Source organism: Mus musculus, chromosome 16 (assembly GCF_000001635.26).
Source record: "Mus musculus strain C57BL/6J chromosome 16, GRCm38.p6 C57BL/6J".
Classification (NCBI taxonomy): domain Eukaryota; kingdom Metazoa; phylum Chordata; class Mammalia; order Rodentia; family Muridae; genus Mus; species Mus musculus.
In genome coordinates this window covers 46,045,479-46,073,392 of record NC_000082.6, presented here as the reverse complement: position 1 = coordinate 46,073,392, position 27,914 = coordinate 46,045,479, and the positions used below count along the sequence as shown (strand labels likewise).

Genomic DNA, 27,914 nt, shown 5'->3' with positions numbered 1-27,914 from the left:
CCACTCCCACCTCCCCACCCTCCATTCCCCTACACTAGGGCATCTTTCAAGCCTTCATAGAACCAAGGACCTCTCCTCCCATTGATGCATGACAAGGCCATCCTCTGCTACATATGCAGCTGGAACCATCTGTACTCCTTGGTTGATAGCTTAGTTCCTGGGAGCTCTGGGAGGTCTGGTTAGTTGATATTTTTGTTCTTCCTATAGGGTTGCAAACTCCTTCAACTCTTTCAGTCCTTTCTTTAACTACTCTATTGGGGACCCCACACTCTGTCCAATGGTTGGCTGCAAGCATCCATCTCTGTATTTGCAAGGCTCTGGCAGGGCCTCTTAGGTGACAGCAAATACCTGGTGAGGATTTGGAGAAAGAGGAATACTCCTCCGTTGCTGATGGAATTGCAAGCTGGTACAACCACTCTGGAAATCTGTTTGGTGATTCCTCAGAAAATTGAACATAGTACTACCTGAGGACCCAGCTATACCACTCTTGGGCATATACTCAGAAGATGCCCCAACATGTGATAAGAACACACTCCACTATATTCATAGCAGCCTTATTTATAATATCCAGAAGCTGGAAAGAACCCAGATGTCCTTCAACAGAGGAATGGATACAGAAAATGTGGTACATTTACACAGTGGAATATTACTCAGCTATTGAAAACAATGCATTCATGAAATTCTTAGGCAAATGGAGGGCACTAGTAAATATCATCCTGAGTAAGGTAACCCAATCACAAAATAACACACATGGTATAGACTCACTAATAAGTGGATATTAGCCCCAAAGCTCCAAATACCCAAGATATAATTCATAGACCACATGAAGCCCCTAATCCTTCTTAAATAGTCCACCAATCCACCAACTGAGAGCCAAACACTCAAATATATGACTATGGGAGCATTCTCTGACAAACCATTGTGCTACCCATCTTTCCATGTGTTGCTTATTTCAAACCAAAGTGTTTTACCAAGAAATCTGTTGGGCTGAAAGACCATTAACTAATTATATTCCTTTATCTACATGATACGTTGATTTTTTTGCTATTTGTTACCTATAAATGGAAAGCATGAATGCTCTGCCCTAGAGAATCAAGACCAGAAACAAAAAGGATTATGAAGACCTTTAAACTCCAAAATGATATATTGACTTAAACTCGTTTATATGACCATTATTACAGATGGTATTTTATGCTATTTTAGAAATGGCATAAAATAATGGCTCAATCTCCTTTTGCTCTTAGTCTGGCAACATTCCTCTCTGCTCGGTGCCTGCTGTAGCCCCTTGCTTCTCTGCCTTGGTTCCCATTTAGTACTAACTTAGTACCAGTTCTATTTTTTCAGAACCCATAAACCTCATCTAACATTAGAATAGCCTTACATTCCTAAATTGACGTAGGATTCTAGCCAAAAAGAATTTGCCAAGGCTTGTAAAGCCCTTGTGTGTCCTGTGCTCGGGTAAAGGTAAACAAAATCATTTCTAGCTAATTTGTCTTTTGTAACTGGAGACATAGTGAGCATGAATTTCTTCTGAATTTGCAAATGGTCACGTTTCTGTCTATTGTAGAGAGTATTTACCTGCCTACTGAAGAATGTGTTCCCCAAGGCAAATATCACCTGGTTTATAGACGGAAGATTTCTTCAAGGCAACGAAGAAGGTAAGGCAACAAGGCCACCGGAATGGGTTTGGCATTACTAAGGGTTAGAAAGCCTCAGTTCCCAGGCTGATCTTGGCATTTGAAAGTAATTGTTGTTCCAAGAAAAACATCATCTTACCTACTAGGCGTCACTTTCTGATACACCATCTTGTTCCTCCAAGGGGGTAGAAGGCAACATTTTCAGAATAAAAGAGGTGTTTCAAAATAAAAGTTGATTTCTTCAAACAACACACACTCTATTTATTTTGTGTCAGTAAAAGTAAATATCCTGTGTGAGGACAGAACCATTCAAATAAACATATCATTACTAATAATATCTCTGCCTTTGTAGCATCTCTATTTGCTCTGATGTTTCTTTATTGTTTTAATACATCATCTTCAATTTTCTTGGCACCACTGCAATCAAGTGATAATAATTTCCAGTTTCTTGCAAATATCTGGGGTAGCACCAAAGGGTGTGGCAGTAGGGATGGATATAAGGGAAGTAGTTTACTGGAAAGGCTTATGTCCCTGAGACAGTTTCCCATAGTATTTCTCATAGGTGCTAACCATTGCAACACAATATCAGGCATCAGTGCCTGGACAACAGGCTTCCTGCCGACTCATTCTTTTAAGACAACGAACAACTGAGTCACAAAGCTCTTGCTCAATTATTCTTTTTTAATTTCTAACATTAACAGCTTCTGTTGCTGGATGATTTTATTAATCCCCTTGATGAATTACTTCCTGGTTAAAGAGTTTACTGTAAAAGCAGTTAACTCCAATGATAACACAACACACTCCTGAAATTGCGTGTTAAAGATTACGGTGAGTGCGTTTTCCTGTTAAGAAAACACTGTATAAAGAAAGCACCCAGAGAGGATATGCCTATTACTTTCTCCAATAAGAGGCCAGAGGGTGTGATCCGAATTCCACCAGCATACAACTGCATTTAGCTAATAGTTTTCCAAATAGTTACTTCAAAATTAAAAAGTCTCAAAAAAAAAAAAAAAAAAAGCTTTACTGCTTTACTGTAAAGATTCTGGGAGGGTTCAGAATGATCTGTCCTGTGGGGACAGATAATTTTTATAGTAATTTATTGCTACAATGCATGCAATTTGGAAGTTATCCTAACTGTTATTGTTATAAGATACTAGAGAAGGCTCATGGGACCAAAACTGAAAATGCTTATCAATATACAGCTTATTTCAGAAAAAGAATATGATCTGGTACCAGAGTTAGAATACACATCATCCGTTACCCTTGGGAGAGGAGGAGGAGGAGAGCCAATCCACACAACCGACTGGGCATTCACTCTACAAGGACCAGACCCACACATGCTTTCTCAAACTAGGAAGCCAAGATACACAGACCAGCATGAAAGTGGGAAGCTCAGATCCAGGATGTGAGCTTTTGCATTGTATTGATATATATTTGGTATATTCTTACTATATGACCAGAATCTACAATAGCGCCCTCCAAGAGGTCAAACCAATTCAAGTACAAATCACCAATCTCACCATTACTAAATGACACTAATGAGTTGGAACAATTTTTCCCCAAGCTCTTGGATCCATAGTCATAAGAAAAGCATATAATGAATGTATATTGCAGCCTGATTACGAATCAATGTGTATTACAGCCTGATTATGGATCAATGCCACTTACGAGCTGGAACAATTGGCTCAGGTTAATTCCAGCTTTGTTGGAAGTGGGCCTAGTTTCCCAGAAGCAAAAGGCTAACTGCTTGAGAGTCTGCATTACTCTAAATTAGATGTGTGTTGCAGCGTAAGTCTGTGGGCTCTCTACTAGGATGGGGTGGCAGGATGGATTAAGCCATGAGTTAAAGGCAAGTGTGGGCAACAAAGGGAGGTCCTCATCCTAAAACAAAGTAAAAGCTAATTTTATTTTTCAGTGTCTTGGCATCATTGTCTGGCTGATGCAGAAAATGTCAGTGACTAATCATGTTTCGTTTGTCCTTTGCAGGAATATACATTACAAATGAAGAGAAGAATTGCAGTAGCGGATTTTGGGAACTGAAGTCAGTTTTAACAAGGATGCACAGTGGACCATCCCAATCAAACAACATGACAGCTTGGTGTATGGCTCTGTCTCCAGGCCCCAGAAATAAAATGTGGAATACTTCATCACAACCCATCACGGTTTCCTTTGGTGAGTTGCCTGTTGAATAAAGTCAATAAGGGTTAGTCAAGAAAGCCCCAACTCAAAACATGACTATTTGGAAAGGATAGGATTTTTGTGTTTCCACACCAGTACACCACCAGGAAGCTCTCCATATAACCCCAAATTACTAAATTTCAAATTATTAAACAATTCATATGTAGAATCTAAAAAAAATTTTTTCTTCAAATAAAAACCAGATGATCCCTTTTCCTGTACAATTCCTAACAGTTATTTTTTTATTATTATCATAATTCATTTTTATTTTCTTTTTGTTTTTTTCCAGACAGGCTTTTCAGTTTGTTGCCTACACTAGCCTGGAACTCAGTATCTAGCATAAGCTGGTCTCTAATTCCTGTCGATCTGCTTGCTTTGCCTTCCAAGTGTTAGAATGAGAGCCATGAGGCCAGAGCCAGCCTAATCATATTGTTTAAACAATAAGCATTCTGTTTCATTTATCATCCAATGAAAATTAATAATAACATGTGTGATTAATTGAAATGTAAGCTATCTTAAAATTCCCAAGCCATAAAAATATTTAGGACTGGTCAATGACTCAGGGGGTAAAGGCACTTGCTGTCAAGACTGACCATGGGATACTATCCTCAGACCCCACCCACCTGGTGGAAGAACAGAACAGACTCTGGAACATAGTCTTCTGATCCTCATGTGTGTGCTATGGCATATGCACTCAGGCACACACACATAAACAAACAAACAAACAAATAAATAAAATGTAAACAATGGAAATATTTAAGGAATCACAGCATGCATACTTTCACTGTTTAGATATGGGCAATGCTTGCATGCCATGAGAACTTATTACCCAGGTTTGAAGCACAGTATCTATCTACATGGAGACTTTTATGACTAGAAAAATTGATATATTCAGCCACTCCAGTTATTACAAAATTTGAATAACCAGGAGATTTACTACCCCGAGTCACATAAAATACTTGAGACTTTATTATATAAAATATGACAAATGTCTCAGCAAATGCTGTGACAACAGCTCTGCCTATTTCAGAATGCCTTTAATGCTGGCCATCAAATGTTCATATTTAGGAGCACTTGGACAAAACCAAACGGATTTGTAAATCAATGTTATAGCTCTGTATCTGTTACCTCTTTAACTGTTTAACTGTTGTAAACTCTTTAACTCTTATCCTATCTTCATAAATGTTGTCTATAACATAACCATAAAACCATACTAATTTATACAGGAAATCTTTTATACAGGACAGCTTGCATAGTGCCCTGACAGAGTCCTTACAGAAACAATAGATGGTTACTGGATCTTTAGATGAAGGACGCATCTAGACACAAATCCTTTCCCAGTACTCACAAGCAGGCTCCATTCCAGGATGAGTCAAAGCCAGTATCCGCTGTGACTCTGGCTGTGTGTATATATTTAAACATGAAAAATTAAAAAAAAAACCACTGTGAATTCCAAGGCACTCCTTCAGAAATTATGATGGGTTTATATGAAAACAGCTTCACTTGCCTTTTCCTAGCTCTCTAAAGAATTATCACAACTCTTTCCTAGAAGACAACACGTAAGAAGGGCTGCAGTCTTGGAACAATATGAAGTTTACCATGTCTCGTATAGATTTGCCAAGAGCTTTGGCAGAATCTGAAGCCATGACCTAAAAGACTCTAAAACCTTCAGTTCCTAAACACAATACTATTCCCATGTGACTCCCCCAAACCAATGTCTTCTGATATTAAAGCCATGCTTTGTTTCAATATCAGAAAATAATGAAAACTTTTAAGGGAAAATAGAATACTGATTTTCATACCTTAAACTCAATAATTCATATTTTACATGGAAGCCCTTCTTCTTGTATAGGTTGAGACTCAGAGCCAAGAGGTAAATTTTCATAACCACATGAACCTTTAACCCTTAAAGTGAGATAGCAAAGACAATAAATCCTGGAGTTTGCCAAAACTATAGCTCCCTTTATGATCCCATTCAAACGCAAATCACTGTGAACGAATCCAAAGACACAATCAGGGCTCCGGACAGCAAAGGCATTCTTGAATCGTGTTTCATTATGTGTTCCAGGTTCTTAAGCACTGCTGGCAGACATGCTCTCTGGGGTAGTCCTACCTGATGCTTTCTGAACTCTGGAGTGCACCCCCTGATGCCTGTCACATAAATTATTGCTTTGCCAAGTGTTGTCAGTTCCTCTGTTATTACTATGATAAAACGTCATGACCAAAAGCATCTTAGGAAAGGAGAGCTTGGGTTTTGAGTTTTAGATGGGCAGAGACCATCAGTGGTGGACAAGGCATGGCATGCTGGCAGGAATGGGAAGCTGACTGGTCACACCAAGGCTACACACGGAGAGCAGAGGGAATGAGAGGGACATGAGAAGCACAAAGCACAGTGAGTAGAGTGAGATGAAGTGAACCCTCAGCCTCTCCCCAAGGTAATGGACTTTTTGATGGCTCCACCTTCCAAGAGTTCTAGGACCTTACCCTAATAGCACCCTTCAGTGGGGTACCAGGCGTTCACATATGTGAGCCCCTGGGGGACATTTCTCATTAAAACCACAAGCTCTTATTGCTGACAAGATACTGAAATGAAAACAGAAGAAAACCTACCCTCTCAGGGTCAGAAGAGAGAAATTGAGAGACTTTTCAGGAAAAGAAAAGAAACTTTGCGGGGAAGTAGTGGAAGTTTTCTCCTTGGTCTAGGAGGTTTTGTCCTTTGGTCTACGACAAAGATCATAATACCGAAGACTGAGAGGTACTGGTCCTTTGAGGTGCTCCTCTTCCGGGAGCATTCCTAGATTGTGATTGTGTGCTTCTTTGAGAAAGAGGAGATGGGTATTTTGTTTGCTGTCAATCTAAAAGTTGATTATAAAATCTCTTTGGTTTTCTAAATATCGTTAGCTGTCATTAAAGTTGATAAGGGTTCAGTACCAGTTATAACTTTTGAGGTCAAGCCATTTTTGTGAGACCTGAAGGTTGGCAATTGAATAGTGTGTGTGTGTGTGTGTGTGTGTGTGTGTGTGTGTGTGTGTGTGTGCCTGTGTCTGTACTACATGTGTTCTTGATGCATAATTCTGCTCATGTATTATTTTGGGATATGGAGAAAGCCAAAAAGATATCCCAATAGCTGAGTGAAGAGGGACACTGAGCTTTAAAGTGGAAGATTCTAGACAAATACTTCTTGCCTCATGAATTCTTACAGTGAGGCAAGCTTCATATTTGTGACTGCTCCCAGGATTCTTAAAAACATAAACTGAGAATTTAATATTCATACAAATCACCCAGGAAGCTTGCTAAAATGTAGATTCTAATTCGGTAAGTCTGGAGCTGGGTTCCACATTTCTAACAAGACCCTCTCCCACTTGTCTGTAGGTTACACTTTGGGAAGAAAGGCTCCAACACGCTGTAGGATTTAGCTCATTTCTTAGGTAGAGCAGATAAGGTGTGGCACCCTGATACTTGATCACAGATATGCTCAAAACTAACTGACTCAGCTCCTCTTGTGGGCCAGACTCCTGGCTGCTGCTGTGCCTGAGTGGTTTCTGAGAGCTCCCGAGCCTACTGCAGAGTGACTTCAGACAGTAGAGAATTCAGAAAGGATGGAGTTGCTTATAACCAAAAGCCCCTCCCCACTTCCAACACTACAGCCCATGCAGTGATGGGAAATGTGCATGAGATTACTCTGCAGACGCTACACTCAAGAGGTGGGAAAATCACTTTTCCCTGTTAGGCTGGAACCGTGTCTTTTTAACAGCACTGACTTTTCTTTTGACCAAGGCAGTGTCTCTACTTTTCAGTCCAGTTTGAGACCAGACAGACACTATCTGAGTTGGATTTCTTGTTGAAATCTATGTGGGATCTAGTCGTGGGGCAAAGAGCTCTTCTCCATATGCAATAAAAATCAGTATGTAATAAAAATCTCCAAAATGAACTAAGAGGCTAACTCTCTCAGCTTCCAAAGATATTTGTGTATTATATTTAGAAGAACTCTGTTCTAAACAAAGGTGTCCGTCAGTGAAATAGGAATGCCTTCCACTGTAGAAATCTGGGCTTGAACATAAGCAATACCTTTAATTCTAGAAATTAGCTCTTCATCTGTAATGGGTGAGAGAGTAAATTATTTACTTTTTATCAATAATGTTATCTTTATCATAATTATCAACTAAGAACTAGAGCACAGAGGCTGTAATAGACAGTATGTAAGCAAAGTAATGTGACTATATCCAAAAATACGTTATCATAAGCATAGTGCATCAGTGGGATTTGAGTGTAAGCATTGGCTTTCAGGCTCTGTAGAAGCTTTCTATAGAGTAAACCATGTCGGCATTTCCTTTGCAGCTCCATGCTTCATCTTCTCAGCTTACTGTATTAGAAGACTATGATTATTATCTAAGAGCAATCAGACATGTAAGGTTGCTCTTTCTGCCACTTTTGTATGCACTACATTATTTCCATTTATCAGTATCTGCAAATACAGTGAGGAACAAACCCATTGCTTCACAGGAGGAGGATGACCCATGAAACATAGTGGCAAGATTGTTGCTAGCACTAACATTAAGGGAAAGGAACATATTACAAGGGTCCCCTAGAACGCCACAATTTTAAAACAGGTTTATATAAGGAAACTTGAAATTGAGAAAATGTCAGGAAACAGCACAGTGACCAAGAAGTCTTCATGAGTCTACTGTGCATGGACTGAAACCTCTGCCTTTTGGATAGAATGTGCAGTGCATGAGAGATAAAAACATGCTAATCAACACCAAGACAGAAAGTTGGGAGTGTGACATGGCACCAAACTGTGATGTCATTTGAAGAGGTCAGAAGAATTCTAGATGTGGAGCAAGAATACTACCATCATTTTGTTAATCTAATGATTTTCCTAAGCAGCAACGTTGTGTCTAGAAAAGTCATGAAAATCATCCAGGATCAAAAATTAACCAGCTACATTTTAATCTATATTTTCCTAAAGTCAATAAATCCCCTTTGTACTTGTAATTGCTTTTTAAAAAAATCCTTCAGGGGCAGGAGAGATGGTTGGGTGGTTGGGATATCCTGTTCTTCCAGAGGATCTAGATTTGATTCCCAGCACCCACACTGTGGCCTGCAGCTATCTCCACTTACATTACACTTACTCCGCTACAGTTCCACTTCCAGGAGACCCTATGCCCCATCTGGTTTCTGGGGGCTGCCTGGTGCACATGGTATACAAACATGAATGCAGGCAAAAAAAAAAAACCCATATACATATAATAAAATGATTTTTAAAATTTTTCTTCAGTAGGACTATTTATAAAGCACACTAATGGTGGTGGAAAGAAATAGAATGAATGTAAAATATAAATAAAACAATACATCTTAGCTTCAATTTTACATGCACACATGCAAACATACCAATGTGATAAACATTTTAATACCTTTCCCACTCACCAGTAGATCTCACTGCCTACTGTAGAGCAAGCCCTCAATACTGGTTTGCCAGATAGTGAAAAATTAAAATATTTGAGAGTGGCGTAAGTATTTTTTAAAACAATATTTTATTCATTGTAAATATCTGCCTTACACTTTCAGATTCGGTGATAGCCCCAACGAAACATCTACCCACTGTGACAGGTTCTACCCTGGGTACACAACCTTTTTCAGATGCTGGAGTATCTCCTACAGGTAAGAATGTTTTCAGACTACCTTTAATTTACATAACCTATTAATCCTTTAATTAATCAGGTGGTTAGAACTAGCAGATTTGTATCATTTATGCCCTTCTTTGCTATAGTATTTGAAATAAAATAATTGTCCTTATAGTTTTCGAGAGTTAACACTTGAAACTGGGAAAATTGATGTCAGGAAATATTCAGTGAGGAATTTAAATTCTGTATTCATTATTAAATAGTTAATACGTTGACAGCCCTCCTCAGCCATATTCTCACTGTGGAGTCAAATAAAATAAAATATAATATTTCAAGTCGGAATAGTGTGAGCCTAGGACAGTTAGAGCATTTTATGTTAAATTTGTCTGACCTCAAATTAATTCACCAAGACAGCTAGTGAGTGCTGTAGACTTCAGCCTTCCCATCCACAGCAGTTAACAGCTGGAGCTGTTGGTCACTGTTGCTATGGTAAAGTCATAAGTGGCAGGTAACCTCAGAGGTAGGCACTGAGGCAAACAAATCATAATCTCCATGTCCGTGTCTGTTGTACGTCACAGATATCCATGGTGACCTTCTCCGATTTAAAAAACTAAAGTATATGTAGAACAGACGTATGATTCTCATTTCATACTTAATGAAAACTATCACTTTTGTCTAGAAATGAGGGCTGAAATGGAATAAAATAAAAGCAGGCCACTGGAGTGAACAATGGCTTTAGCTGGTAGCATTTTTGCATTTTGCCTACAGTCATTGTCACATACAGCTACCTTGCAGAAAGTGAGAAGCGGGTGGCAGGTGAGAAACGCCTCACCCATCAGAAGTTTCACACTCAGCGGACTTTTTCTTGTTCTTAGTCTTTCAAAATGCGGTTCCTCCTCTCCTTTCTCCCTGGCCTCACCCTCCTCCTTCATTTTTGTAGCTACCATTTTCAATGGCCATTGTTTCACCAATAAACTACAACAGACTGAGGCATGTTCACTCAGCAAACATCAGAAGATTCAGTAATAGTATAATAATAATAATAATAATAATAATAATAATAAATATCTTAAGCCTCTGCTGTATCCTATGTATATTCTTAGATTGCCATGTAAAAAATTACTCTGAGACTTAATAAATTATAAAATATCTCAAATGGTTTCAGGAGCCAGGAATCCAGGAACAGCTTAGGAATTTTAGTGTGGTGAGTCATTGCCCTGAGCTTCTTTCATCTGAAAGTTTGGATGGGGCAAAACCATGTACATCAAACAGGGTTCAAAGCAGGCCTCCCCAGGCTCGCTGCATGGGCCTCTCACTAGGACTGCTTCCAATATAGCGGCTTGCTTCCCCTTGACAAAACGCTTCAAGAGATGAGGCTACAAAAACGTACCTTTTTAATGTCATAGTCTCCCTGCATGTGATTGCATGTCACCTTTGTCTCATTCATTTTATTAGAAACATGTCTGTTCTCAGGGAAGAAGGCTGAGGCTCCATCTGTTGAAGGGAAGAATAGGGATTATGGACAAATATAAGTCACTATACTGTATCACTTGGAAATTTTTTATAGTAAATGAAGTGTTGTTTGCCCTTCATTACATATATGCATAGTGGAAAAAGCAAATACCCTTTTTGTTTGTCCAGACAATACACCAAGACACTGAGAGTAAACATGATCAACACCTAGTGATAACAGAGGCTGTATTTATGCCAGTCTGCTGACTCCGAATCTAGTTCCTACTGCACTCAATAGCACTTTTCCCCAACAACCATAAATGCTCAAAGAGGTAGAGCATACTTGTTTTGTCTTCTCACACATACGTAGGTAGTATGTATAGGTGAATAACTCAATAAACAAACAAATTGATAGACTATTGAACTTTTGACATGTCATTTAATACCTGTAAGGCTATAGGTATATAATAGTATACATAATAATCTTATGGTGTTAAAAATAGCATTTTTTATTCAGTCTTCAGAAAATTTGAAGCCTACAGGAAAGAGATGACATGGACATAGGACCATAATAATTCAAAGCATGAAAGCAAAAGGGCCATACCCTATGGAATAGAAATGTCCAGATATGTCAGGAAGTGCCATGCTTTGAGTAATCAATGGCCCCTATGGGTTCAGATGATCAAAAAAGATTTCTTAAGGGAGAAGATACTAGACACACACACACACACACACACAGAGAGAGAGAGAGAGAGAGAGAGAGAGAGAGAGAGAGAGAGAGAGATCTTATGTGTACCATATTTATTTGACTAGATGAAGACCTTGAAATTTTTCTTAGAGAAAAATGACATGAGCAGTTATGTTTGTGATCACTTGAGAAAGTGTCAGTAGACAAGCTTGGTCAAGGAGATGACATCATACATCAGAAAAGCAAGGAAGGAGACTGGAAAGTGAAGACTAAAGAAAGGATTGAGTCCAACTTAATCACTCTAATAAGAGTTTAGGAGTGAAATTCTAATGCAACTGGATGGATCTGGAGGATATCATCCTGAGTGAGGTAACCCAATCACAAAAGAACACACATGATATGCACTCATTGATACGTGAATATTGGCCCAGAAACTTAGAATACCCAAGATACAATGTGCAAAACACATGAAACTCAAGAAAAAGGAAGACCAAAGTGTGGATGCTTCACTCCTTAAAATGGGGAACAAAATACCTATGGAAGGAGTTACAGAGACAAAGTTCAGAGATGAGACAGAAGGAAGGACCATCCAGAGACTGCCCCACCCAGGGATCTAGCCCATATACAACCACCAAACCAAGACACTATTGCATATGCCGGAAAGATTTTGCTGACAGGACCTTGATATAGCTCTCTCTTGTGAGGCTATGCCAGTGCCTGGCAAATACAGAAGTGGATGCTCACAGTCATCACAGGGCCCCTAATGAAGGAGCTAGAGAAAGTACCCAAGGAGCTAAAGGGGTCTGCAACCCTATAAGAGGAACAACAATATGAACTAACCAGTACCCCCCCCCCCAGAGCTGTGTCTCTAATTGCATATGTAGCAGAGTATGGCCTAGTTGACCATCAATAAGAGGAGAGACCCTTGGTTTTGCGAAGACCATATGCCCCAGTACAGGGGGATGCCAGGGCCAGGAAGCAGGAGTGGTGGGTTGGGTAGCAGGGCGGAGAGAGGGTATAGGGGATTTGGTGGATGGCATTTGAAATGTAAATGAAGAAAATATCTAATTTAAAAAAAGAGTTTAGGAAATGAGACCGGTCTTCTTGTAAACAGCTTTTTTTTTTTTTAAAGAAGAATGTGATTGTACTTTAATTTAAAGTGTATTTTAAAAGTAAAGTAACTGTGCACCAGTCATTATTAGCACCAAGTGTTCTTCTAGACACTGGGAAAGCAGCAATAAACCAAATAGAAAAGTACCCTCTTGGCACAATCTGACAAGGATTCCTTCTAGTTGAATTATTTGTGGAGTTAACCAACATGTCAAGTGTCATGTTTGCTCCAACACTACTCTTATGTCTGTGAAGAAATATAAAACAGAAAAAGTACAGCTTCCAATTTAATAGAGACGTTTAGAAGTTACAGTAAACTTATTTGCATCAAGTGTGCTGGGATGTGTGTGTGTGTGAGTGAGTGTGTGTGTGTGTATGTGTGTGTGTGTGTGTGTGTGTGTGTGTGTGTGTGTGTGTATGTGTGTGTGTAGTTGAGAAGTCTCTGGAGAAGTAAGCCCTCCCTTAAATAAAGCACCACTTCACGGGCCTGAGAACATCCTTAAATCAGAGTTTAAGAACTGCCCTTCCCCACCCTGAGGGAGTATCTGATAGTGTCCAGCGAGATTTGGTGTTGGCCCAGTAAGGTGGGAAGGTGTCACGAGCATCCTGTGAGCAGAGGTGAGTGCTTCTCTTTACTGTTGTGTAACACAGGGTGGCACAGTTCTCATCACAAAGCAGTGTTTGCTCAAAATGTTAACAAAGCCCAGTCTGAATCAGTCTCAGGCATAATTAGAACAGATGGATATCTTTTGCTTTACAAAATCCGATTGAGAGCTCATCAAGGTGGACACTACAGATTATGTTTGAAACAATTTTCTGCCTAATTGTTATATGCCAAAGGGATCATGTTAAATCAATAGCTATCAAAGAACTCCTAAATTAAACTTCTCTGCTTGGCCCAATTATTAGATTACTATGGAGAAACCCCCATTTAATCTTAGCACCAGAGAGGGTCATTGTAAAAGACTCATGATTGCCGAGTCAGAATCTCATAGGAGGCACCTTTGAAGGTCTTTTCAAGAAAGGAATTCAGACAGAGCATGACACAGAAATCAACTTCAGAAGGCGATGGTTCACTCTAAACTCTAAGATGTAAGGAGCTATGAAGTTCAATCAGCATTACAAAGCTTCAATTCTGCCCGCAAGTGTACATGGCTCACTCTTGTATTCAACAAAAGGCAATTTTTAAAACAAATGTAGGAGGTCAAAGATGCAATACTCTTTACTTCCAGAAGAACATTGTTTCTCAAATAAACCGCAAGAATCACCCAGGGAAGCCTCCTTCAACTCCACAGTAGCCAGTTAATGCTGCTGACTCCCTAATGCAGTCTCTGGGGCAATCACTCGAGACATATTCATTCTACAAAACAATACAGAGTGCCTTCAATATTGGGGAATTTTTAAGGTGCCATATTATAGTGATATAGGAATTGGACAGTGCTGCTATTGTACAGAGCTTATAATTATAAGTAATAAGCCTCAGTCTTTCCTTGATTCCCATCTACTCTGCCCACTAGGCCATAGACGCTCTGGCTCTGCCTTCTTGTCTTTATGTCTACATCAGAACCTTTGATCCAATGACATTGATTTTGATGTTACATCCCCATTAATAACTTGTCTGGTCTTCACAGTCTTGTTTCCTCCTCTGAACACTTTGAGTAAAATACCAGGTCTGCTCTGACTCCAGCCCTTGGCCTGTTCATCTTCTGGCAACAGCTAATCTTTAGAAAGTGGATGATCATGTGTAGGAGGCAAAGAGCAAAGAAATAAGTACTCCAGGAGTGCAACAAAGCTGGAGACTTACAAATAAACATGTCGTAAATGGATGGAGAACAAACAAAGGAGACACATTAATGGATAATATCAGAAGGAAGCACCATAAAGAAGCATCAGCAGGTCAGGACACTGGGTCCTAAAGCACCACAGTCCCAGACAGAATTGAAAGGTGATAGAGCACGTTGGTGATTTGTATGTGATAGGAATTCCATTAGTTTCTGTCATCATCATATATACATAGATATAGGAAAGGGATAAGGTAGAGAGGGCTTGGGTGTGCCTTAGAGGTAGAATGCTTGATGGATATATGGACTGCATCCCTCCAACACCATTAATACCACCACCCCTAACGCCAAGGACAGCAATACTCAGAGTACCATGCTAAGTATGCAAGTGGAGTTGAGGAAGCCTCAACACAGAGTCTGGAGGAAAGGATGGGCTCAATGAAAAGGACAATGCAAAATAGATCTTCAAATTATCATCCTTTTAAAAAGTTGCTTAACTTTATTATTGAAGAGTTTGTTATTTATTTAAAAACTACACATTGAAATTAACCAGGTCCAATGACTTCAATTGTCATCTTAAGCGCAGATGTAAATAAATGTAACACATAGAGGAAAAGAGAAGCAGGAGATACGGACTGTGGATTTAGACTGCTGGATGCCAGCTGTTACTGTGGCCTCTTAGTGTGTGAGGGAAACAAAGAAGAAGATATGTGGGTAGTGAATGGTAGCTGCAAGAACAGCATGCCAAAGACTTACTTGGTGATGCTGATTTAAAGTGACCTAAATTGATGACAGTCGTAGCCAGGCATTTGTAGAGATGGAGACTCCCATGACAAAAGACGCACTGGGAATGTCTGAATAAATATAGGGATAAGTAAAGGATTTTAGACAACTGTCACACAAACGCCTCGCAGGTTTCTCCTAGCAAGTATCTAACAATCTTCCCCATTGCCATGGCTGTGTCAGATAGCTGAACAGTGGCACTGATATTGGTTGAGTTCTTCCAATGTGTGGGATTCTTCTAAACTATAAATGCATTGCTTCATTTCACCCTCTCAGTAGCACAAACTTGAAATACTAGTGCTCCCAATTTACAGGAAAGAATGGTGAGACAAAAAGAGGTTAAATAGCAAAAGCAACAACATCGAGAAGGGTGTAGAGCCAAAACAGAGCCTAAACAGTCAGATTTTGAGTCCTACTGCCTCTGTCAGTTCAGATGTTGGCTCAATATCTTTTACGGTGCATAAGCCCATGCTCATTTGAAGTTGCTATTGCTGCTGTGGAAGAAGGTGACAAAAAAACCTCCATTCATCTTTCTCTTCTGCAGACCCATGGTTCCTGAGAAATTTATTCTCAGGTTTGGAAACTTATGTTTCCTTTGTTGGTAACATGTCAGATTGAAGAGCTCTCTTCCATTCTTTGCCTCTTCCTACAACAATCTCAATATAATCCTTGTTGTAGGCATGACTCTATAACATCCATACTGAAAGGAAGGAGGGAAGGAAGGAAGGAAGGAAGGAAGGGAGGGAGGGAGGGAGGGAGGGAGGGAGGGAGGGAGGAAGGGAGGGAGGGAGGAAGGAAGGAAAGAAGGAAGGAATGAATCAATGCTCTCTTTTAATCTTTTAATTCTGGAAATTTATGGACCAACAAGGTGTCTCAGAGGGCAGGATAAGTTTTGGAAGTTGATTCTCTTCTTTTACTCTAGGTCCCAGATATTGAACTCAGGTCAATATCTGGACTGCATAGTGGGCACTTTTACCTGCTGAACCATCCTGCCAGCCCCAGGCAACCAACTTTTATGATTATTAACACTTATCATTTCATGTCTACAACTATACAACATATATGAGCAGTTCTGCCTTAACTGTAGTCTTCGTTCAGTTGGTCTTAAACCATTTTCAGACCACTAATGTAGTGGTATATGATCCCCTTACCCTTTATTTAGCACCTGTTAGGCAAGCCACCTTCCTTGTGACTAGGCTTGTGATGATTTTAGGATATCTCCCTCCATATGTTTCTTTTTCACATTGTTTGAACATCAGTTAACACCTCATGCAGTCCACTGGGATGGGTAAGGCCCATTTGCATGTGTTTCTATGGCCGGATACTCTTAAGTACAGGCCTACCATCTGCCTACTGCATTTGATGGCTCTGTGCTGCAGGGGAGCTGATGGAGAGTTATTCCTTTTTTCACAAGAAATAAAGCAGAATGCTTCAAGTTCATCCAGTGGATGCTCTAGTGATGAAGTAGAAGGCCAAAGGAAAACACTGTAATATAAAAAATAATTTAATTTTCAGCCAATATCACAGGAGTATAAGGAAAGTCTTGGATAAGTGAGCTTGACAAACCACATTGTTCTGACTGAACTTGCAAATCACTTTTATTCTTGTTCTTGGTTGATTACATAAGCTGGACTGGGTAGCAAAAAATAAATTATTTTCTCCATCATTTTCTGTTCAAATGAGATCTGTTGAGTAGTTTCTTGTCCTCTGGAAGAAATTTCAGACAAGTTACTTGGCTTTGGGGGCAGGTTTTTATATAATAAATGTCGTCTGGTCCTTTTCAGACACTAGAACAGACAGACGTGTGTCAATAATTTAAAAGTCTAGTCAAATGTAGTGTCAAAACTTGAGAAAGTTAAATTAGTCCAGAATTTCTCTTCTCTCCATAACCCAAGCTGGGTCTGCCTCAGCTGCAAGGGTAGGTATATACTGGCTTTGTGCTTTATGTCTGCGTGAGGCAAAGTCGAGGAAACATCTCTGTCATGCCTTGGTCTGCCTTCAGTATCCCCCCCCAGCCCCCAACCTTTGTTCCTGGTCTAGGTCTCTCCTTAGGGAAACATGAGTTAGGGAAAAGAGAGGAGGAACAAGTAATAAGGGGTTTCCTTTCACAGGATAGCTCTATTCTGATTCACGAAACTCAGGATATAAAGAGTGACATGCTCATTGTCACCTCATGGACACTTAGGCAGGAGGTGTATTTCAGAATTTCCAAACATTACTAAACCATGGAGCTTCTGACATACTAGCCATCTTCCCTTTCTCCAGCAGGCAGGTGGTCAGTCCATAGGAAGATGGGCAAGGAAGTAGGCTAAAAAGCAGTTGAAAAAATGCCAAATAACACCAACATTAACTTTTAAAGAACATGCTTCGGTTTCTTCTATTCAATCCAGGCCACAGGAATAGTCGACAGAAACTATGAAAGAGTAATTGTTCCTTTTTAGTGAGATGTGTTTAAAGAGTTAAAACAAAATGGACTGGAAGACTAAACCTCATCTAACCTCATAGAAGGTTCTAAACTGGTATAAACAAAACAAATTGGATGAAGTAGTTGCTTGTTTTGTTTTGTTCTGTTTTTTTCCTGGAAACAACACTCAGGATGATGTATGTCTGAACACTTGCAAAATTTAATAACAGTGAGTCTTCACATTAAAGGAAAAATAAACAGCCAGGAAACATAACAATCATTTGGGTTGCAATATTTTTTGCCCATAGGGTGTGTCATAACATAAAATCAATCATTGAAAATCCAGAGGTTTGCACAGAGGCAGTCTTAGCCTTGAACTAGAACAAACCAAAGTAAAGTGTCCCATTTGCATGTTGAGAAGTAGGACTAATGTGAATGTTTCAAGAAATGAAAACAAAATTCCTTTTGGGCTGATATTGAGATGTAAAGTAAATAAATAAATAATTCTCTGCTTACCAAGAGACAGTCAGACATGATTGATTTTTAAAACTATAACATTTTTAAATTGTGATAATGTAATACATACATACATACATACATACATACATGAATTTTAATCATATTCATATTTCACTCTTCTCCCTAGCTCCCCCAAGAACTCCTCACCCCCAAACCTTCCAAACTCCTCTGTGTCCTCGTTTTCATTTGTTTGTTTGTTTGTAGTTTGTTTCTTTGTTTGTTTAATTATCCAAGTGATTCCAGTTTGTGTACTCATAGGTGTCTGGCCATCCATTGAAACCTGGCCAGTCTCTCAAGGGCCACACCTTTAAAGAAAACCAACTTTCCATTCTCAATAAGCCATCAATTGTCAATCTCAGCTAGAAGTGAAGGCCTATGAGCCTTTTCCTCCCTCCATGCACAGATGTTGAGTCCCTTGGTCCTGTGCAGCCAACCACAGCCACTGTAAGTTTATGAATGCAGTAGTCTGATAAGACCATCTCTTACAGTTACAAAATATCCAGGTCAGGTTTTAGGACGAAGTGACTTTACAAACCAACTCAAGCTCAAGGCCTTGAGGAAGAGACAGTGTTGATATCACCAGTAGCCTGGGTATGAGCTGTGCTCTCCTGTTGCTGTTGACATTGGGGTTATGCCTTGTGATGGTCTCTGGACCATCTGCTACTCACACAGGAAAGTCAAAGCACTCCTGAGGAATAGGAAGCATCCAGCCTGGTACAGGCAGATACACAAGCTTACTAAGTCACTCAGGCAGGGGGAGTTTCCACCTGTCCTTCCCTGGTCCAATTATCCCATGACATTTCTGGTCTGAGAACATAGGTTTATGTGTTGTCATATTTGGATTCCTCAGTTAATTATCGAACTCATTCACGTCTGCTCCAATTATTCATGTCTCCTCCATGTGTGTAGGCTGCAGATGAGTAATTGTCCAAATTTCAATTTCAGTGCCAGAAGGACAGGAGCTCTCAAATAATTGCTGAGCAGAGCGCTTGCAGTGGGTTTGACTGTAAATGTTAAGATGTAGTCCTAGGATGGGGACAGATCTTATTCCTGAGCCCTGGTGTAAACTGGCAGGAAGGAGAATAAGTTGAAGTTATTTAGAAATCTGTTATTTTCCCAAACAGATTCAACTCTACTTCCATGTGATTAATAATGGCTTCTAGTAAATGATTCATTCTTTCAATAATGTGTGCAAAACTTTACAGGCCAAGATTGAAAACAAAAGTCCAGTGGAAGACCAATAAAATTGAAACCACCTTGTGTGCTCTGGAGACAGGGGCCAGATTTCACCGTCTCTTTTGTTTTCTGGAGCTCCTGGGTTCTAAGTCCTTAACAAATGTCATAGTTTTGCCCGTCCACAGATGTTTGAGTGGCTGGGATTCTAATGAGCTCAGAAACATTAGCTTAAGTCAGTACACATGACGACCAGAGGTTCTCCCCAACCCTAGGTCTTCCCTTTCTGATGTTGCTGCCTAGTCAAGTTTCCAAGCAGCATAAACCATCTCCTAAGTGATCCCCTATAGTTGACAGTTTGTATGCAATGACACATGATATCTCGTCTCTTTGGACTTCACTAGCAGGTAGCATTGCAGAAATGCTTCCTGTGGCTACCTCTGCATGTGAACCACTTGTAGATTTACAAATCATGCATCATTTATTTACTGTACACACTTTTCCAAAAGTTTCATTATTTGTGTTCTCTAAATGGAACTTTTCTAGGACTTAAGAGATGGCTCAATGGCTAAAAGTTTTTTTCTAAAGAAAATTGAGGCAGGGGCTGGAGAAGTAACTCAGTGGTTAAGAGCATTGGCTGCTCTTCCAGAGATCCTGAGTTTAATTCCCAGCAATGACGGCTCACAACCATCTGTAGTGGGATATGATGCCCTTTTCCGGTGTGTCTGAAGACAGCCACAGTGTACTCATATATATGTGTGTGTGTATGTGTGTGTGTGTGTATAATATATTATGTATACATAATACATAATATATATATATACATATATATATATATATACACACACATATAAAATTGAAGCACTTGGGAAGCTGGGACACTGTTCTCTACTCTCAAGAGCATGAGGAAACACTTCTATGATGTTGGAAGGACATTGTACAATTCACACAGCATTCATCTTATAAAACTTGGAAACTCTCTCTTGTCAATTATGATAAAAAATTTATAAAATTGACTTAGTTTATCTTACAGTACACATCAGCCAAATAAAATACATTGTTTATTTTCTAACATTTGTCCTATAAAATTCAGGGCAGATGTGGGACTCTATCTGCTAAGAGAACAAAATATTAAGTAATTCATGTTGTGCCCTTTCCCTATTCTGGTTTCAATAGAACTCAACTCCTTTTATCCATATTTCCCCTGTTATTCGCTGTTTTATTTCTTTTGCTGCATATTTATGCCACCTTAGGTACATTTGGGAACAAAGGAGAAATATATACAACAAAAATATATTAAAAGTTCTTCTCTCAAGGAGATGCAGACATGGTTGTGGTTGGGTATTTTCCTCCATCTGTCTAGCCTCCTCTCTAGAGAAACATTCACTTTTTAAGGGACTATGAAGCACACTTTCTTTTGTGGTAGGGAAGACAAAAATGAAGAGAAAGGGTATGGTGTAAAGATGGAGATGACTTTGTAAGCTAAGAATGTAAATAAGTATGAAACCATAGTTGGTATATGAAAATACATTCCTTTGAAAATCCATATTAAGCCAAGAATTGAAATAAATATGAAACCACAGTTATTATGTATAAATGTTTTATTATTGTGAACGTTCACTGTAAGGTAAATTTTATGAAGACAGAAACCTTGATTTCACTTATTGTTGCTCCCTTTGGACCTATAATAGTGTTTGATACAAAGTAGATACTGAATCAATGTATATTTCAAAGATTGAATATAACAGATCTGAATGTATCAGAACTGTGTTAGTAGCAGAGGAATGATGAGAATATTTGTTATGTAATCATAAGCATATATACTTGTGTGCTGTTTTTCTTTCCATATGTAAAATGAGGTCATTAGACTATGTGTCTACTTGGATTCCTTCAAAGGTCGATCTTGTTAAATTTAGTGTCTTCATTAAATATGTGGCAATAAATACAGCAACCTCAATTTTTGTTTTAAAAATAGGGTATCTAGCTACACCTTCAGTGACAATTGTAGATGAAAATGGGTTGACACCAGATGCAACTCCTCAAAGTGAGTATAGTAAATCCTTCTATGTATCATTTCCAACAAACTCATACATCTTACTATGATATCTAAAATATTAAGGTTTGTGAATAGGCTGTTTTTCATTCTTTGCTATTATTTTGACTGAGTTTTCCTGCAATGACCATGTATGGATAAGATGATCATTGTTGCCTTCGTAGTAGAAGTTGATAGCATGTATTATACTATACTTTTCGTTTGTCAAGGGATTTTAACGTAATATAAGTAACCGAGTTACAGGGATAGAAAAAGGAAACACATCAGTACCAAGTTGGCATTAAACATAAAACACAGAGCATCAACCTCAGGATCACTAGGTCTGAGCAAAGAAGGACGTTTCCCACATCTCCAAAGTCACACATCAAAAACAGTACATCAAAGCAAAGCTAAATTACAGCCTTATAAGAAAAAAAGGTGGATTCTAAAATTAATTTTGTCTTTCAGCCAGCAATTCCAGCATGACTACTAAAGATGGCAACTATTTGGAAGCCTCCAGTGGGACAGATGCCAAGAACTGTTGAGTATTGTCATGGGTCCTCCATTCATTCACCCAGCACATGTATTGAGCAGCCACTATGCCCTGTGTTCATAACCATATTGTCGAACATTTAAAAAGCATCGACCATGTTTAAAGTACTGTAGCAGATGATTAGAATACATACATGTACATAGCAGATCTAAGTTCCAAATTCTTTGTGAGGAGAGACAAATACATGGTAACTGATGATATAAAGAAAAAAACTCAATACACAGACATAGGGAGAGTCACAGATGGGCATCAGGGGCTGCCATGGCAGGGAAGACCCACATTCTCAATACTTCTAGAGTAAGATACTATTGTCCTCTCTCCATAAGTTTAAAAGAAGAAAGAAAAAAATCCCCTGCAGTGGATTGCTCAATTTATAATCATTCACAAAAATCCATTAGAATCCAAAAAACTGAAATTGACTGCTCACTCCTCAACTCTTTTGAAACCCATCGCTGCCAGTTGAATCGGGCTGTAACGTGACAGGCAATATTGGATGATGCATTTGGCAAGGTTCAGGACAGGCAATGGTAATGGAATTTTTTCTCTTCCCAATATGCTTATTTCAATAGATTTATGAAGTACTCACAGCAAGAAAAGGAATGATAATGAATAGATTTCTGTGTCCCTAGGTCCTTTGCTGCTTGGGAACATGCTCTTAGATTTACTGTATGAACCTCATACATATTTAAATGCTGCTACCCCTCTGATTGCATTGCATTTATCTGCATTCATAAGAATGTGTTTAATGACATTTTGCTGTCATTTTGTTTACTAACTTAAAGAAATCTAAGCTGGGGTTTAAAATTTTTAGACCCTAATCCTGCTTTACTTCAGCCCCCAGATTTCCTGGTATCTAGCGATGAAATGTCTATTTTACTTTAAGTGCCTATGAAATGGGAATACTCTGGCGGGCCACCTTCGTAGCACCATGGGTGAGGTTAAACGAGTCTTGGAACACATTTTCACCTTAATGCTCAGGTGATCAGGCCATGGAGTGGAAAATTGAATCTTAATTGCATTCTTCCTGATTTCCCTTGACATCCACCTGGTCCAGTGAAGCTTAAAGCTACATTGAAACCAGTCCACCTGAGGCAGACTAGCAAAAAAAGCCATTGTAGGTTTCCATCCCCTGAAGTCTCTGACTCACCACAGTACCAAAGTCAGCAAGTTCATACTCAACAGCAAACATACTCACATACACACTGGCACACATGTGTACACACACACACACACACATCACACATAGGGGTGTACACACACATACACACATGCAGATGCACACATACATATACACACAGAGACATATGTGCACATACTTATGTGTATGCACATAGACACTTGCGCGCACACACATGTATATGCACACAGAGACATATGTACATGCATACACAGAGACATGTATGTACATATATAGATACATATACATTTTCATGTCCTGGGACTCAGACTTGCCACTACTGATTTTAAGAGAAGATTTTATTGCAGTTTGTTTGGTTTGGGTTTTTTTGTTGTTTATTTTATTTTATTTTATTTTATTTTATTTTATTTTATTTTATTTTGAGGCACAGTCTTTATCGGGCTCACACCCAGAGTCCACTCATCTTGAGGACCTCTGTAAACTTCTGATTTTCATCTCCATGTTCCTCTCTTCCTGCTTCTGTAGCCTCAAGAGCTGCTGCTTCTTCTAAAAGTGGATCTTGGCCTTTTCCTTTCACTTCTCCTCCAGAATGGCACTCACTGCCTGGTACCTCCACTGGACCCCAAGAACCAGACTCCCCAGGTAAGCAAACTTTCTCATAGTCGTCAGTCACACAGCCTTGAAAGCAGCTGAATCCATGGTTCTTCTTTTCTTGTCTTAAGACTGAGGGATCCCATCCAACACTTTAAGGTAGTCCAGGGCAGCCTATCCTCACTTGGCCTTGTGGGATAACATGTCTCACACAGTGTGCTGAAAAACGGGGCTGGCAGGTTCCCAGAGAGGAGTCAGTGTGTTTGCTTTCAGAGAAAGACAAGGTACTTTAACTGGTTTCTGTAGAAATTTCCAGAAATGTTGATACCCTCACAGCATATAGCTACCAGTTTCCAGCCCAGCAGTACTTCCTTGACCACCAGGCTGTCTAGAAGATGGCCACAGCTATCCATCACTGGAACCTGCCCCTCCATCATCTTTGCGTGATTGGGGGTGGGGGGGGGCGGGGATTTTGTGTCCTTAGGTTATAAATTACTTAACTTTCAAATGTTATGTTGTTTTCTTCAGTTTTTGTTTTGTTTTGTTTTTACTTTCTCTTTTTTTTTTAATTTAATTTTATTTGCAATTCACTTTTTACATTCCATATTCCATTTCTCACGGTTCCCCATCCACCCTCTGACCGCTCCACATTCCACACCTCCTCCCCATCCCATCCCATCTCCACATGAATGCCCCTACCACCCACCCGACCTGACCTCTAAACTTCCTGGGGCCTCCAGTCTCTTGAGGGTTAGGAGCATCATCTCTGAATAAACACAGACCTGGAAGTCCTCTACTGTATGTGTGTTGGGGGCCTCATATCAATTGGTATATGCTGTCTGTTTGGTGGTCCAGTGTTTGAAAGATCTCACACTTACAGCAAGTTGATCTTTGAAAAAGACACCAAAAATATGCAATGGAAAAAAGAAAGCATCTTCAATAAACGATGCTGATCTAATTGGCTGTCTGTATGTAGAAGAATGAAAATAGACCCTTATTTGTCACCTTGTACAAAGCTCAAGTCCAAGTGGATCAAGGACTTCAACATAAAACCAGATACAGTGAATCTAATAGAAGAGAAAGTAGGAAAGAGCCTTGAACTCTTTGGCACAGGGGGAGTTTCCTAACCAGAACTCCAATGGCTCATGCTCTAAGATAAAGAATTGATAAATGGGACTTCATGAAACTGGAACGCTTCCGACAGGAAAGGACATAGTTGACAAGACAAATTGGCAACCTACTGATTGGGAAAAAGATCTTCACTAACCCCATGTCAGATAGAGGGCTAATATCCAAAATATATATAGAACTCAAGAAGTTAATCACCAAAACACCAAACAACCCAATAAAAAAATGGAGTATCGAACTAAACTGAGAATTCACAACTGAGGAATCTCCAATGGCTGGAAAACACCTAAAGAAATGCTTTCTTCAGTTTTACAAATGTGTTTCTTACTCTGCCCCTAGTCCTGGCTTGACTTTTTCAGATTCTTGGTATTACTAAATGTAGCCTCCCCTTCCCAGCGTGAAACCTGTTTGTTCAGGTTTCACTGTTTGAATCGGAGTGGAGCTTGCCACTCAATCGTTCTGCCATGCCCACTGCTAGAGCCTACCGCTTTGCTATTCCGGAGCCATACACGTGGTCACCCTGCAACTGGACCCCCAGGATTATTTGGCGGGAATCGGGCCCCTTCCCTTCCTTCATAACTGAGTGTCGGAATAGTAAAATTGAGCTTTGATCAGAATCCTGTTTGACTTAGCTCCGTTCTTTCTTCCATCCGTCTAGTTCCTTTCTTTCAGCTCGAACTGCCATCTCAGTCACACCGTTCCTTGCAAGCCGCTGGCCGGCCCGCAACAACTAAAGCTTAAGGATTGTACAGCAGTCCTTCTACGTTTCTCGGGCAGAGGAAGATGAGGAGACTAGAGTTGAGGCGCGTTTATAATCGCAGCACTCAGGAAGATAAGGCAACAGGGTCCCGAAGGAGGATCAAGAGTCCCAGACTCTCCTGTGCTACATAGTGAAAGCCTCTTTCAGAAATGAAGGGGAAGAGGCATTCAGTGAGGAGCTGAGAGTCAGTGGTAGCAGGATCAAGTCACATCAGAACCTCGAGCAGTGATGCAATGACACTTACAGTCTCTCAGGTCCTTGTTAGTTCAGCTCTCTAAACTCAGCATTCCTGTCCTCCACTTCCGAAGTCTCACTATTGGCTCATAGCCTGTTCCACTGTCTCTCCTCTAAAGCTTGGTCTACTTCCCATCACTCCACTGCTTCCTCTGAAGTCAATCTCAAGAGAAAATGTTAATTCTCCAATTTAAAATTCTACTTTCGATTAGAATGTCATTTCCTCTAGCCACAAAGACTATGGGTAGTATCTTATTTTTATGGTTGGGTACCTTGTGAGGGTCCCATCTGTGAACTGGCTCACCATGCAAAAACCAGACCCAGTAGTTACCACCACTGTGTAGGAGTGACCCCCTAAATGTACATATTCTTCTTGATTGGAAAAACAAGGCAAAAGACAGAACATCCAAATTCCTGCATATGTTCTATGGATATTCTATGCCACCTCAGCCATTGTTCTGGACAAAAGTCAAGGACTTACGAATACTCCCTTGTGGAAGATTTGACAGCAGAGAAACAGCTCATTAAACATCTACTTCCTGAGCCCCCCATGGTGGGATACCTGCCTACAATCTTAGCACTTGGAAAGTACAAATAGGAAGATCAGGAGTTCAAGGTCATCCTAAACTACATAGCAAATTCAAGGCCAACAACATGGGATTCGTGAAACTCTGTCTCAACAGTAAAAATGGGAAAGCTATTTGTGTGTAGAAAATATGATATAAAAATGATCCCACATACTGGGTTGACATCAACAACCCTTTTAAGACTAACAGAAATTATATGTGGTTTCATCAAAAGAACTGCAAACATTGGAACAAAGTATAATGGCACATATGTATACAAAAGCTTATATGCCAACTTTAAAAAGTAATTTAAAATTTTTAAAAGCTATTTTTAAAAGAACTGCAAGAACTCAGAAAATAATGGACATAGGTATAACTCAGAGTGGATTTAACCACAATTGGAAACAGTTGCTAATGTGTCATAATTTCCTAAGCAACTATCAACAGGACTTAAGTGAAAAGTTATGAACTTTAGTAAAAGTTATGAACCTAATGAAGTAGGATGCACTGAAATTGATTAAGCCCTTACTGTAGATGAGAAATACCCTTGCCTGAGCAACAGACTTTACCAGGAGCTACTCAAGAAAGGATATAAGAACTTACACAAGATGCTGCAACATGATATCACTATGTTCATAGTTGTGGCTAATACTAGTTTTGTACAAAAGAATGTTATTAATTACCCTGGTATTTGTTATTCCTGCACAAAAGCCATGCTTGTTAAGGATTTCAATGACAACAGTGAGTACATATCATGTGGGTTCTTTCGTGTTTGGGTTACCTCACTTAGAATGATATCTTCCAGATCATCCATTTGTCTAAGAATTTCATAAATTCATTGTTTTGAATAGCTGAGTAGTACTCCAATGTGTTAATGTACCACATTTTCTGTATCCATTCCTCTGTTGAGGGACATCTGGGTTCTTTACATCTTCTTGCTATTATAAATAAGGCTGGTATGAACATAGTGGAGTATATGTTCTTATTACATGTTGGATCATCTTCAGGGTACATGCCTAGGAATGGTATTGCTGGATCTTCTGGTAGTACTATGTCTAAGTTTCTGAGGAACTGAAAAACTGATTTCCAGAGTGGTTGTACCAGCTTGCAATTCTACCAGCAATGGAGGAATGTTCTTTTTTTCTCCATATCCTTGCCAGCATCTGCTGTCACCTGAGTTTTTGATCTTATCCATTCTGACTGGAGTGAGGTAGAATCTCAGCATTGTTTTGATTTGCATTGCCCTCGTGATTAAGGATGTTGAACATTTTTTTAGGTGCTTCTCAGCTATTCGGTATTCCTCAGTTGAGAATTCTTTGTTTAGCTCTGTAGCCTACTTTTTAATAGGGTTATTTGGGTTTTTTTGGAGTCCAACTTCTTGAGTTCTGCCTGATATAGTTGTCTCCTGAGAGGCTCTGCCAGTGCCAGTGCCTGGCAAATACAGAAGTGGATGCTCACAGTCATCCATTGGACAGAGCACAGGGTCCCCAGTGACAGAGCTAGAGAAAGTACCCAAGGAGCTGAAGGGGTTTGTAGCCCCATAGGAGGAACAACAATATGAAC

General features: G+C 39.6%; 1 protein-coding gene across 2 annotated transcripts in view; it reads left to right on the top strand.

Moving 5' to 3' along the window:
• The window catches only part of Cd96 (CD96 antigen), an 84,597-nt gene that overhangs the window by 46,856 nt on the left and 9,827 nt on the right, over window positions 1–27,914 (top strand). For both annotated transcript variants that reach the window (XM_017317168.2, NM_032465.2), the window contains 6 exons: window positions 1,568–1,658; window positions 3,624–3,809; window positions 9,384–9,476; window positions 21,325–21,393; window positions 21,850–21,921; window positions 23,598–23,714. In XM_017317168.2, coding sequence (XP_017172657.1) covers window positions 1,568–1,658; window positions 3,624–3,809; window positions 9,384–9,476; window positions 21,325–21,393; window positions 21,850–21,921; window positions 23,598–23,714 — 628 coding nt within the window. The remainder of the gene's footprint in view (window positions 1–1,567; window positions 1,659–3,623; window positions 3,810–9,383; window positions 9,477–21,324; window positions 21,394–21,849; window positions 21,922–23,597; window positions 23,715–27,914) is intronic.